We start from the raw sequence: 14,681 nt of genomic DNA, 5'->3' as shown, positions 1-14,681 counted from the left end.
CTTCATCCTATTTGCCTCAGTTTCTTCATCTGTAAAATGAGCTAGAGAAACACATGACAAACCATTCAGGTATTTTTGCCAAGAACATCTCAAATGAGGTCAGGAGTTACACACAACTGAAATAACTAAACAATAACAGTAACAAAAATAATTTCCTCTTGTATTCTTTCCACTTCCTCTTCCCAGATTGCTATCCCTTATAACAAAGAGTTTCAACATAGCTTCTTGTGTCCTTGGTTTGAGTCTCCTCATTTTTTGACTGGGTAATATAAATTCTAGGTGTCAGTAATGGACAAAGGCTATCTATTTGTCATTCCTTGTTTTTGACACCTGACCAACTTTCTTCTTTTTGCTCATATTTGATGTTATTCCATTTACTTGCATTTGGCACATACTGACTCTTGGATCCTAAGCAAGTCTCTTATTTTTAGTGCCACTAATATCTCTTAAGTGTATGAGGTGTTGAGTTGCTGTAATTTTTTTAAACTGTATTTTTTTAAAAAATTCTTTTTCCAATTTTTATTTTCAGTTCCAATTTTTCTTTTCCCCTTCTCCTCCCTTTCTTCTTTCAGTGAGAAGGCATTAAAATATAATCCTTTTGATTCATGCATAAATTATATTTAAGCGAAGCAGAGTTGCATGAAGTTGTCAGACTCACTCTCTCTGCTAACGCGATCATTATCCATTGGCGGAGCAGAGTCAGGATGACTGGTGATGACTCAAGATGCAGTAGATGAACTTGATATTTTTTAAATGTCTAACCAAGCTCTCTACAACACCTGCTTTATCTGCCTTCATGGCCGTTGGAACAAATTATTCTCATCCGCCCATTCCACGAGGGGAAGTCTTTACATGCCAGGGATAGATATCCCCCAAACTCATCACAGGATTTGAAACCCGTTGATTACCCTCATCCTGATCTGCTGAAACAGTTTACTGGATTGTGATTGCTGAATATACTATAGCTTCTTAGAGCCACAGGTGAGAGTTAGTTAGATCAGTTAGACACCAAAAGTAGAAAGCAGGCCTGGCTTGGCAGCCTTTACACCAGAGGAACTAATTTTCACTGAACAAACCCTACATCCCAAAATTAATTTCCATACTAATATGTATAATCATGTAAAATAAATTCCTAAATTAGTCATTTCAAAAAACATATGCTTTGTTCTGTACTCTGAGTCCATCATTTCTCTGTCTGATGGTAGATATTATCATGAGTCCTTTGAAATTGTGGTTGGTTATTTTGTTGATTGGAGTTGCTGAGTCTTTCTGAGTAGGTTATCCTCAGTATAACTTTATAAGTTGTTCTGATTCTGTTCACTTTACTCTGCATTAGTTCATACAAGTCTTCCTAAGTTTTTCTGAAACCATTTCCTTCATCATTTCTCTGTTCAATTATTTCAGTTGTGTCCAATTCTTCATGACTTGATTTGAGGTTTTCTTAGCAAAGCTACTGATTTTCTGCTCTAGTTCATTTTATAGATGAGGAAAGTAAGGTAACTAGGGTTAAATGACTTGCCACAATCATACAACTAGTAAGTGTCTAAGGCCATATTTGAAGTCAGGAAACTGAATCATCCTGACTTTTGACTGACCACTCTATCCCTTGTACCAATTAGTTGCCTCATCATTTCTTTGCACAATAATATTTCATCATATACATATATCATACCTTGTTTAGCCATTTCCCAATTGATAGGTATCCCATCCGTTTTTAATTTGTTACTACCACAAAAAAAAGGTTGTTATAACTTTTTTTTGTATTGATGAGTCCTTTTCCTCTTTTTTGATCTCTTTGGGGTATAGATTTAGTAACAGGATCACTGAAGCAAAAAGTATGCACAGTGTAGCAGGTTTCAGGACATAGTTCCAGACTATTTTTCAGAATAGTTGGACCAGTTCACCAGTTTACAGATCTACATACAGAACATTAAAGAACCTATTTTCCCCACAATCCTCTAGTATTTGTTGTTTTCCTTTTTTGTCAGCTTAGCCATTCTGATCAGTATGAGTCATTGTATTTAAGAGTTATTTTAATTTGCATTTTTCTAATTATTAGTTATTTAGAACATATTTTTAAATATGACTATTGATAGTATGGATTTTTTTTCTCTGAAAACTGCCTGTTTATATTCTTTAACTATCAAATTGGGGAATGGTTCTTCTTCTTTTTTTTTTTTAATTGAAGCTTTTTATTTTCAAAACATATGCAAGGATAATTTTTTTTAACACTGACCCTTGCAAAACCTTGTATTCCAATTTTTCCATCCTTTACCCCACCTCTTCCCCTCCTCTACATGGCAAGTAATCCAATATATGTTAAACCTGGTAAAAAGATGTCAAAACAATATATGCATATATATTTAACAATTATTTTGCTGCACAAGAAAAATCAGATCAAAAAGGAAAAAAAAATGAGAAAAAAAAATTCAAGCAAACAACAACAAAAGAAATGAAAATGTTATGTTGTGATCCACATTCAGTCCCACACAGTCCTCTCTCTGGGTGTAGATGGTACTCATCATCACAAGATTATTGGAACTGGCCTGAATCATCTCACTGTTAAGAAGAGCCATGACCATCAGAATTGATCATGTATAATCTTACTGTTTCCATGCATAATGATCTCCTGGTTCTGCTTATTTCACTTAGCATCAGTTCATGTAAGTATCTCCAGGCCTCTCTGAAATCATCCTGCTGATCATTTCTTTTAGAACAATAATATTCCATAACATTCCTATACCCTAACTTATTCAACTATTCCCCAACTGATGGGCATCCACTCAGTTTCCAGTTTCTTGCCACTACAAAGAGCGCTGCCACAAACATTTTTGCACATATGGGTCCCTTTCTCTCTCCTTTAAGATTTCTTTGGGATATAAGCCCAATAGAAACATTGCTGGATCAAAGGGTATGCACAGTTTGATTACCCTTTGGGCATAGTTCCAAATTGCTCTCTAGAATGGCTAGATCCATTCACAGTTCCACCAACAATGTATCAGTGTCCCAGTTTTCTCACATCCCCTCTAACATTCCATCATTATCTTTTCCTATCATCTGTGTAGTAGTGTCTCAGAGTTGTCTTAATTTGCATTTTTCTGCTCAATAATAATTTAGAGCACTTTTTTATGTGATTCAAAATGGTTTCATTTTTTTCATCTGAAAATTTTTGGTTCATATCCTTTGACCATTTATCAATTGGAGAATGACTTCAATTCTTAAAAATTTGAGTCAGTTCACTATGTATTTTAGAAATGAGGCCTTTATCAGAATGGTTCTTATTCTTAAAAATTTTACTCAGTTTCTTATATAAATTAGAAATGAGACTTTTATCAGAGAAATTTTATATATTTTATATTTTTTCCCTCATTCCTGCTTCTCATTTTAGCAGCATTGGTTTAGCAGTAAAAAATTTTAAATTTTGTGTAATTGAAATTTTTTATTTTAATTTTCTGTAAACTTCTCTATCTCTTGTTTGGTTATGAACTTTCTTTATCCGTAGATGTGATAGATTTTATAAGGCTATTAAGCTGATCAGCAGGTTCCTATCTATATTGGTAGAGGGAATTTCTATATTAGGAATTCTATATAGGTCTAGTCTTATCTCATCCCAGATACCATAAGAAATTCATCATTGAAAATATGTTATAAACTACTATGCCCATTGTCCCTTTCTCTGTTGTTCTTTGGACCACATGAAATTTTGATTCCTTGATTATATGTTGGATCAATCTTACTTCCATCTGTGAGCTATCTCTAGATCATAGGATCGTAGATTTAGAGCTGGAGAAAACCTTAGAAGACATTTTATCCAACCTTTCAAATGGATACAAAAAGATTGGAGTATATGTACTAGTTCAATAGATTGGCCACACAATTACAAGTCATTGGACTTGTACAGCTCAATACTAGCTTTAAACAAGAACATCTTCATCATTTATTTGGGCTTGTTAAATTTTTTCCACTCACAATCCACATTTCACTTGAGAAATTTTTATGTGACCCCAGTTATATGATAAGTATACAAATCAAACATTTGTATATAGGTATACAAATCATTATTTACCATTTTGCAACCTCTTCATTCAATTACAATTACAATACACTACACTACAATACAAATACAATATAATTACATTCAATTACAATACAATCCTATGGGGTCTTCAGCCACTGTTTAAGAAGCTGGGCTTTATGACAGCAGCAAACAATCAATTGTGCAGATATCTGTCTTCCTGTTTTATATTTAGATTGACAGAGATTGTTTGAATAATTACTTATTAATCATTCATTAAGCTCTTACTGTATGCCAGGCATTGTCCCAAATATCTTGAAATGATTAAGAATTTTTTTTTTGGGGGGGGAGGCAGTTATACATTTGGTGTTAATGACTTGCCAGGGTTACACACCTAGTGTCAAATGTCTAAAGACAGAGTAGATCTCAGGTACTTCTGACTCCAGAGCTTTAATTTTGTTCTGCAATGTCAAATTCTTTTTTCCCCTTAATCAACAAATAGTAATTGTGATGGGGAGGATCTTTAGGTTTCTGCACTTTTCAGTTGATTGTGTGACTAAATATGCGGCTACTGATATAGAGAATCATATGTAAAACCTCTCTGTTCTCTTCCCATATTTTCATTAAGAAAAACACCAACTATATTGATCTTTCTCATAAATATTAGAGAGTAAGTATATGGGTTATAGTTATTTGTGCCCTTTTCATCTTTTATTAGTAACAATATTCTTCATCTTAAAAATTTGTGCTCCTGCTGCTCTCAGTTTTATCTATGAAACAATCTTATTCCGTCTCTGTATTCTACAATGGTAGAACCAGCCATACTCTGCCTGCACAGCCTTCAATAATTCATCATCCCTACCACACCATGATTGAAGCCCTGAAGTAGACCATGTTCGAAGATAGTAGCTTAATTAAGAAAAATTATAATATATAACATAAAAATAATAACCTAAATGTGTTTGGCAGTTGAAGATGTACAAAATATTTATCTCACTAAATGCCCTGTCATGTAATTAGTACAGGTAGTATCTCCATTTCCCAAAGGAGAAAACTGAACCCCAGAGAAGTCAAGTACCCAGTTCATTTGAACTTCTTTTTAACCGTCTCCCCAAAATCTACAGTTGATTTTCTTGAGCTCAAAAAAGGACTTTACATTTATCTTTATTAAATTTTATTTTGATCTCAATCCATCATCCCATCTCATTTAATAAAATTTCTCTATGCAATGTATTCCTCCCAGCTTTGAGTCATAGTTGAGATAAGCTTCATTCATATTGTTGATAAAAATCTAAAATAGGGCTATGGATGGACCCAATCAGCAAAGGAATCTCTTCCAAATTGACAGAAATTCATTATTGTACATCCTTTAGATCCAAATAGTCAACTCATTCAAAATCCTTCTAGCTGTCTATTTCCTTCTTTGCATTTCTTTTTATCTTGTCCACAAGGACAAGGAGAAATTTTGTCACATTCCACATGATATTTTGTTAAAATCCAGACATACTATGTCCATGTTGTTAGTATAGTAACTATCTGCAAAAGAAATAATGAGATTGATGGGGGAGGATATGATTTATAAATATTTTTGATGTATTATTATTTCTTTCCTGTTCTACTTTATTAATATTACAGTCATAATTTGATTTTCATCTTCAGAATTATTTAGAATGTTACCTAAACACTTTTAGGATTGATTATATTGAATACTTTTCTATTGATAATTAAAATTTTAATTCTGTATTAGAAGAAAATAGAAATTGTTCCATTTGTTCCCTCTAATAGAGGTACTGTCTAATGTAATGTTGATTTTAAATAAAGGTATTAGTATTAACTTCCATGTAAAATATACCAATTAATTACTAGAGTACCTAGTTTTTTGATATGGTAACCAATGATTATTTTTATTGTTTTAAGGGATCATCCATGCATCATGTGGACTGGAGGCTGCAGGAGAATTCCTGTCTTAGTGTTCCACGCAGAGGCCATTCTGACAAAGGACAATAACATTCGCGTAATTGGAGGTAGGTGTTATTGCTGGCATCTTATTTATCCTGCTGTGACATTTCTTGAGTTTTTGCCACGGAAAAGCTAAAATTACATAGAGGTAAGAAAGACAACTTTCTGTGTAACAATTATTTTGATTTTCCATATTTGAAATAGTTTTTTATTTCGAACTACTTTTCCTATCTCATCATTTCTGGTCATTTTCTAGTGCTGTAAATGTTATATGTTACTCTGTAGATACTTATAGACTAACCATATCAGTTGTTGGTGGTTGGTGGTATAAAATAGGTTTTCCCCCCTTAAATGGAATTTAAACTCTGTTCTTGAAGTGCGAGGAGATTCATCTCCTAATAGTAAGATGAATTGAAGGGAAGGTCACTATCTACTTGTGGGATTTGAGATCTCTAGACTTGTACTCTCTCCTAATCTTTCCAGCTCATTTATAGGATATCGCTTAAATGGACTTATTCTGTAGTATCAACTGAAAATAAAGGAACTGACATTTTGCTACTGTTTGATGAGAAGGTTTATCTTGATGTGACATTAAATATGCTCAAACTAAAAATTGAAAACACATTTTGCACATTGCACAACAAATAGTAAACACCAACTAGGAAAAAGAAACCCATCATATTCCTAGGTTGCCTCTGCTTGAATGTTCAAGCGATTACTTGTATTCTGTACCAATAGATAGAACTCTCAACACTCGAATGCTCACAGGAACCCTCTCATTCTGCCAGATCACATCAGCCTTTTTACTCATATCTCTTCAGTACACTCTGCTCATGTTTGGAGAGAACTTCTGTCAAAAACTCCATTTAAGAAAGACATCAGTCCAGCCATTTCTTCATTTCTCACTTAGCTGTATATAGCTTTGGACTTTTTCATCATGTCTCCATGCTGGTTTCTTCTTTCCCCTTTTCATTATACTTTCAAGTATTGTCTTCCCTTATTAGAATGTAAACTTCTTAAGGCCAAGAACTTTCTTCTTCTTTTTCTTTTTCTTCTTCTTCTCCTTCTTCGTCTTCTTCTTCTTCTTTTTGGTATGTATAGAGCTAAGTTGAATGCCTGGCAATGTGTAGGTGCTTAATAAATGTTTTTTGACTGAGTGCTTGACTAACATGTCCACTCTTCACCTGTGGAATGAGGAGAGTGGATTGCTAGCTCTGGATACTATTATCCTTTGATAGGATTGACATTTCTAGATAGTAGATAGGCTGATTTCAGAAAAGCCTGGAAAGACTTACATGAGCTGATGCTAAGTGAAATTAGCTGAACCAGGAGATCATTGTACATGACAACACCAATATTATACGACAATCAATTCTGATGAATGTGACCTTTTTCCAACAATAAGATTATTGATGCCAGTTCCAATGATCTTGTGATGAAGGGAGTGATCTATGTTAGTCTCTGCAGGCTTTTCTGAAATCAGCCTGCTTATCATTTCTTATAGAACAATAATCAGACCCAGTAGCTATTGTTGTTGTTTGTTTGCTTAGGTTTTTTTTTTTTCCTCATTTTTTTCTCCTTTTGATCTGATTTTTCTTGTGCAGCATGATAAATGTGGAAATATCTTTAGAATAATTGCACATGTTTAACCTATATTGGATTGCTTGCTAACTAGAGGAGGGGAAAGGAGTGGAGAGAGGGAAAAAAATTTGGATACAAAGTCTTGTAAGGGTGAATGTTGAAAACTATCTTTGCATGTATTTTGAAAAATAAAAAACTATTATAATTGTTTTAAAAGACATCATAAAAAACAACAGAAAGGAAAAGTTGTACTTTATAGTTCCTAGAAAAAAAATCTCATTCAGTAATTATGTTGCAACTCTTTTTGTTTTAAAATACCCTTTCTTTTTGTTTTTCTTTCTGCTGAGGCAATTGGGGTTAAATGACTTGCCCAGGGTCACATAGTTAGGAAGTGTTAAGTGTTTGAGGCCAGATTTGAATTCAGGTCCTCCTGACGTCAGGGCTGGTGCTCTATCCACTGTGCCACCTAGCTGCCCCAATTTTCCCCTTTCTTTATACATTATTTCCTTGATTTAAAAAAGAATACTCCAAACTACTTTTCAAAATGTCTATACTTGGAAGTTTTATGTTTCTGGCATTCCTTTTCATTTTACTGACTAATTCAAGTAGCTTATTGCTTAATTATTTTCTTCCTTAGTGAAAAGAACAGCTTTGTTGACTTTTTCTCGAGTTGTTTCTGAGTTTTTGGAGTTCTTTATGTAACCTTGTGATTTTGATGATACTATATCTGACTCAAATACAGTATCTAAGAACTATAAGGATATTTTATCATCTTGTGATTAAATTCCTTGAGAAATAGATCTAGATTTTTTAAAATGTCTTTTTTGAAAATATATTTTTAAAATTGTGTTTCAATTTTTTTAGGTCATACATGTACATTCATTTTTTACATATTATCATACGATTCATGTTGTGAGAGAAAAATCAGAACAAAAGGGAAAAACCATGAGAAAGAAAAAAAAAGACAAAAAAAAGGTGAAATTGGTGTGCATTGATCCATATTTAATCTCCATATATCTGCATATAGTGTTTTCCATCCAAACTTTATTAGGATTGCCTTGGATCACTGAATTGCTGAGAAGAACCAAGTCTATCATAGTTGATCATTGAACAATCCCATCGAACAAAATTTTAGTCTTTTCATATAATTTTTTCATTTCCCCCCAAATTGTGTGTATGTGAAGACTTAAAACTCTTTAAAAGTTCACTACTTTCTGTTTATATATGGACAGATTACTCATTCATTGTTATTGTTTTTACCATAGCAGTTTTAAGAACTTTTGGTAAGGGACTATGACTGTGCATGCATTCATTTCTAGGTCTTTTCAGTTTTAGGGTGGAGAAGAGATGAAAGTTTTGTGGCATCAAGGAGATTGACCTTGTGTTAGAATTCTTACAAAGTGCTAAGTGGAATTGAGGAGGCAATGGTTAAATCTAGTTTAGCATTGATCCTACAACAAATAATGGTTTCCTAGTGATATAATGATTGGTGTATACTTAGTGTGGAACATATAAGGAGGAGCTGTCAAGACCAGAAAGGACAAGCACACTAGAAGCTTTCTGAGGCTGAGACAGATTCATTCCATCTTCCACCTTTGTTGTGGTTGGAGATTGAAGCAGAAACCTTTGGAATCTGGGAGATTCAGAAGCCAGAGAAGGCAGGCCTCTCAGAACCAAAGAGAGAGAGATAGGCCTCCAGAAAAATTAGCCAAGCCCCAAGTGAAGGAGACAAGACTTTGAAGGACAATAAAGCACTTGGACCTTAATCCCTGGCTGCACTTGTGGTGATTACTGGCTTCCCCAAGAAACCTGCTCCCAGAGAACATTATATTTTAGAGAAAAATATTACAACTTTGGAAGGATATAAACTGAGAAATCACATATTTAATGTTTTGGTAGTGGCAAGATGGGGAAATGGATTGTCTTTTCTATCTTAATAAATGAGACCATCAGGCTGGAATTGTGTTTTTTGACCAGTGATGTAAATTACTTATGCATTTTTGAAAAGAGATACTAATATTATTTTCTGGATAGCATTCTTCATTCCCATAAGATCTTGTTCAATCCCTTCATTTTACAGTAGAGCAAGTGGAAACCTAAAGAAATTAAAGCAACCTGCCCAAAGTAGAAAAAAAAATGGAATGTGGGCCCCTTAAAGTTGGGCTTTGTCTTGGTGCCTCTGCATGTCCCTAGCACATACCTTTGCTTTGATATAATTGTGTTTAATAAAGTATATGTTGAATTGAATGTGAACAAAGCAAGTAGCAATACTAAGTCCTCTGACTTCATCTCGCACTGTTTCCATCTCTGTCAAAAGTTTATGTGAAAGTCATTAATGAAAGATGTCCTGGTCTGGGCTGTCACGTTCATTGCACTTCTGTCCCTTCTGATTGGGCTAGAATTATATTCAGGAGGAAGAAGATAGGATCCCTGGATAAGAGGCAGCAGCATCAGTCAGTGACTTAAGAATGAATATAGTACCAAATTCTGTTGTGTTATGAGCACTCGCCATACACAAAGGTTGACTTCTGCTACCTGGTCTTTTGTAATTTTATTCCAAAGGTAATGTAGTGCTGAAAGTTAATGTTGGAGACGTATAATGTCTTTTGTTTTTAAAGTTTTAGTTCATGCATTTAGAGCAAAGCTACTGCTTCTCTTTTCTTTCTGTATCTCCTATGTTCAGTGTTAAGTCAGCATCAGCAGAAGGAAGTAAATCCACCTGCCTATATTATGATTCTCTATTGGGGTAATAGAAAAGAAAACTTTTTTTTAGCTGTTCTTGTCTCTTCATTTCCATATTATCTGGTTAAGTTGCAGTTTGGCTTTGATCCTTTTTAGTATTTTTTCCTTGTGTCCTAAGCACTGGGTTTTCTTTTAAAAAAAAAATTTCTGAGGTAACATATTGTAAGAACAACTAAATGTGAAAATCTAGTCAAAGAGTATGACTATAAAACAATGACACTTATTTTCTTTTGTACTTTATGTGATCTTGTTCCTTAGCCATGTTTTATCTATATATAGTGTTTATTGTGGCACTTCTATAAATTCTTCAAAAAATCTGTGATTTTTATCAGTGTGGGTGCTAATTCTGACAATGCAAATTACAAATTTTTGCCAAAATAGATGAACTTCACAAATTTCTGTGACCAAAAAATTGTCTGTGATTATTCTTCTAGAGAAGATATTTTAAAAGTTAGGCTGGCACAAAGATGGCAGACATATAGTTTGGCTTAATAGAACCAGCTGCAGCTTGTACTCTGTTTGCATTGTCTTTGAGGATACAGGGCCACCTTGATGGTTTCATTGAGTCTCTTGAATAGGACTTAAGAGAAAATTTTAATGTTTTAATTTTAAAAAAGTTACAATAGCTAATTGACATATATTTAATAATAGAAAGGGTCATTATTCCAGCAGGATGATTTCAGAAAGGCCTGGAGAGACTTACATGAACTGATTCTGAGTGAAATGAGTAGGACCAGGAGATCATTATATGCTTCAAAAACAATACTATATGATGATCAATTCTGATGGATGTAGCCCTTTTCAATAATGAGATGAAACAAGTTACTTCCATTTATTCAATAATGAAGAGAACCAACTATACTCAGCAAAAGAACTATGGGAAATAAGTATGACCCACAACATAGCATTTCCATTCCCTCAGTTTTTGTTCGCTTGCATTTTTGATTTCCTTCTCAAGTTATTTTTACCTTATTTCTAAGTTCGATTTTCTTATGCAGCAAAATAACTGGATGGATATGTATAGTATATGTATAGGATATGTACTATATATATATATTGTATTTAACATATACTTGAACACATTTAACATGTATTGGTCTACCTGCCCCCCCGGGAGGAGGGGCGGAGAGGAGGGGGAAAGAAAGAGGGGAAACGTTTTTTTTTTTTTTTTTTTTAATAAGTTTTTATTGACAGAACCCATGCCAGGGTAATTTTTTACAGCATTATCCCTTGCACTCACTTCTGTTCCAATTTTTCTCCTCCCTCCCTCCACACCATCCACCCCCTCCCCCAGATGGCAAGCAGTCCTTTACATGCTAAATAAGTTACAGTATATCCTAGATACAATATATGTGTGCAGAAGCGAACAATTTTCTTGTTGCACAGGGAGAATTGGATTCAGAAGGTATAAATAACCCGGGAAGAAAAACAAAAATGCAAGCAGTTTATATTCATTTCCCAGTGTTCTTTCTTTGGGTGTAGCTGCTTCTGTCCATCCTTGATCAATTGAAACTGAATTAGCTCTCTTTATCGAAGAGATCCACTTCCATCAGAATACATCCTCAAACAGTATCTTTGTTAGGTATATAATGATCTCCTGGTTCTGCTCATTTCACTTAGCATCAGTTCATGTAAGTCTCACCAGTCCTCTCTGTATTCATCCTGCTGGTCATTTCTTACAGAACAATAATATTCCATAACATTCATATACCACAATTTACTCAACATACTCCAATTGATGGGCATCCATTCATTTTCCAGCTTCTAGCCACTACAAACAGGGCTGCCACAAACATTTTGGCATATACAGGTCCCTTTCCCTTCTTTAGTATCTCTTTGGAGTATAAGCCCAGTAGAAACACTGCTGGATCAAAGGGTATGCACAGTTTGATAACTTTTTGAGCATAGTTCCAAATTGCTCTCCAGAATGGCTGGATGTGTTCACAATTCCACCAACAATGTATCAGTGTCCTTGTTTTCCCACATCCCCTCCAACATTCCGCATTATCTTTCCCTCTCATTCTAGCCAATCTGACAGGTGTGTAGTGGTATCTCAGAGTTGTCTTAATTTCCATTTCTCTGATTAATAATGATTTGGAGCATATTTTATAATGTCTATAAATAGTTTTAATTTCTTCATCTGAGAATTGTCTATTCATATCCTTTGACCATTTATCAATTGGAGAATGACTTGATTTCTTATAAATTAGAGTCAATTCTCTATATATTTTGGAAATGAGGCCTTTATCAGAACCTTTGATTGTAAAAATGTTTTCCCAGTTTATTGTTTCCCTTCTAATCTTGTCTGCATTTGTTTTGTTTGTACAAAAACTTTTCAATTTGATATAATTAAAATGTTCTATTTTGTGGTCACTAATGATCTCTAGTTCTTTTTTGGTCATAAATTCCTCCCTCTTCCACAGATCTGAGAAGTAAACTATCCTATGCTCTTCCAATTTATTTATAATCTCATTCTTTATGCCTAGGTCATGAACCCATTTTGACCTTATCTTGGTATATGGTGTTAAGTGTGGGTCAATGCCTAGTTTCTGCCATACTAATTCCCAATTTTCCCAGCAATTTTTGTCAAATAATGCGTTCTTATCCTCAAAACTGGGGTCTTTGGGTTTGTCAAACACTATATTATTAAAGTTATTGGCTGTTTTGTCCTTTGAAACTAACCTATTCCATTGATCAACTAGTCTATTTCTTAGCCAACACCAGATGGTTTTAGTAACTGCTGCTTTATAATATAATTTTAGATCTGGTACAGCTAGGCCACCTTCATTTGATTTTTTTTTTCATTAATTCCCTTGAAATTCTTGACTTTTTGTTTTTCCATATGAACTTTGTTGTTATTTTTTCTAGATCATCAAAGTAGTTTTTTGGGAGTCTGATTGGTATAGTGCTGAATAATAAATAGATTAGTTTAGGTAGTATTGTCATCTTTATTATATTTGCTTGCCCAACCCAAGAGCATTTAATATTTTTCCAGTTGGTTAGATCAGACTTAATTTGTGTGGAGAGTGTTTTGTAGTTTTGTTCATAAAGTTTCTAATTTTCCCTTGGCAAATAGATTCCTAAATATTTTATACAATCAGTAGTTACTTTAAATGGAATTTCTCTTTGTAACTCTAACTGTTGGGTTTTGTTAGTGATATATAAGAATGCTGATGACTTATGCGGGTTTATTTTGTATCCTGCAACTTTGCTAAAGGTGTGGATTGTTTCTAATAACTTTTTAGTAGAGTCTCTGGGATTCTCTAAGTATACCATCATATCATCCGCAAAGAGTGATAATTTGGTTTCCTCATTTCCTGTTCTTATTCCTTTAATCTGAAAGAGGGGAAAAGTTGAAACAGAAGGTTTTACAAGGGTCAGTGCTGAAAAATTACCCATACATATATCTTGTAAATAAAAAAATAAATAGAAAGCTATAATTAAAAAAAAAAAAAAACAACCACCAACAATAACTCAGAACAATACAATAACAAAAAAAAGGGGGGGGTCATTATTTTGTTCCATTATAATTTAGCACAATTAATAATTAGTTTATATAACTGCAATTAAAGTTTTACTTTTACGCAGCTCAATACCATTATAAGTTTTTTCTTCTCATTTTGTTAATTTTCCAATATTAATAATTGATGTTATTGTTCATAATTTCCTCATTACAATTCTCTTTCATTCCTGAGTCTCAAAACTCATCCTCTTGGGTGAGATGTTTCCTTCATTCTGTTTCATCCATCTGGTAGGCCTTATCATACTACTCCCCATTCTTTGGTGCTTAAGTTTTAGGAAGCAGAAACAATTGACTGTCAGAATATTGATTATTTCTCTAGTCAGGATAGCTATTGTGGGCAGGCAATATGTTCTAATAAAAAAGAAAAATTAAAAAAAAATGAGTTCAATAAAACTAAACAACTCATCAACTAAGTGACATTTTGTTATGCAGTAATTCTATGCCCATAGTTCCCTCTTCTTTTAATGAAGGGAGGAGATACATTTTCTCTTTTGTCACATAGTACTTTTGTTGTTGTTGTTGTTGTTGTTGTTGTTGTTGAGGCAATTGAGGTTAAGTGACTTGCCCAGGGTCACACAGCCAGGAAGTGTTAAGTGTCTGAGGTCAGATTTGAACTTAGGTCCTCCTGACTTTAGGACTGGTTTTTTATTTTTTTCCCTGTTTTTATTTTTTCAATATTAATTTTGCAAAATGATTAGATACTTAATAGCCCTTAATAGGATTCAGACAAATTGTACATGAAGACTTCTTAGAAATGTGGCAAAGAGCATAGTAGAAAGGATAATTTTTAAAATCTCTTCTAACTCTGAATAGATGATAAACAGACTCTGGCTACAAAGTTTTGGGATACCAGTTTTGTCT

The 14,681-nt window shown here is 33.8% G+C and overlaps 1 protein-coding gene across 10 annotated transcripts in view; it reads left to right on the top strand.

Moving 5' to 3' along the window:
* TTLL5 (tubulin tyrosine ligase like 5) overlaps nucleotides 1–14,681 on the top strand; it is a 392,042-nt gene that overhangs the window by 8,935 nt on the left and 368,426 nt on the right. For all 10 annotated transcript variants that reach the window (XM_051977559.1, XM_051977558.1, XM_051977560.1 and 7 more), the window contains exon 3: nucleotides 5,933–6,039. In XM_051977559.1, the coding sequence (XP_051833519.1) occupies nucleotides 5,933–6,039 (107 nt within the window). The remainder of the gene's footprint in view (nucleotides 1–5,932; nucleotides 6,040–14,681) is intronic.

This window comes from Antechinus flavipes, chromosome 2 (assembly GCF_016432865.1).
Source record: "Antechinus flavipes isolate AdamAnt ecotype Samford, QLD, Australia chromosome 2, AdamAnt_v2, whole genome shotgun sequence".
NCBI lineage: Eukaryota > Metazoa > Chordata > Mammalia > Dasyuromorphia > Dasyuridae > Antechinus > Antechinus flavipes.
This window is presented reverse-complemented; position numbering and strand designations above follow the sequence as displayed.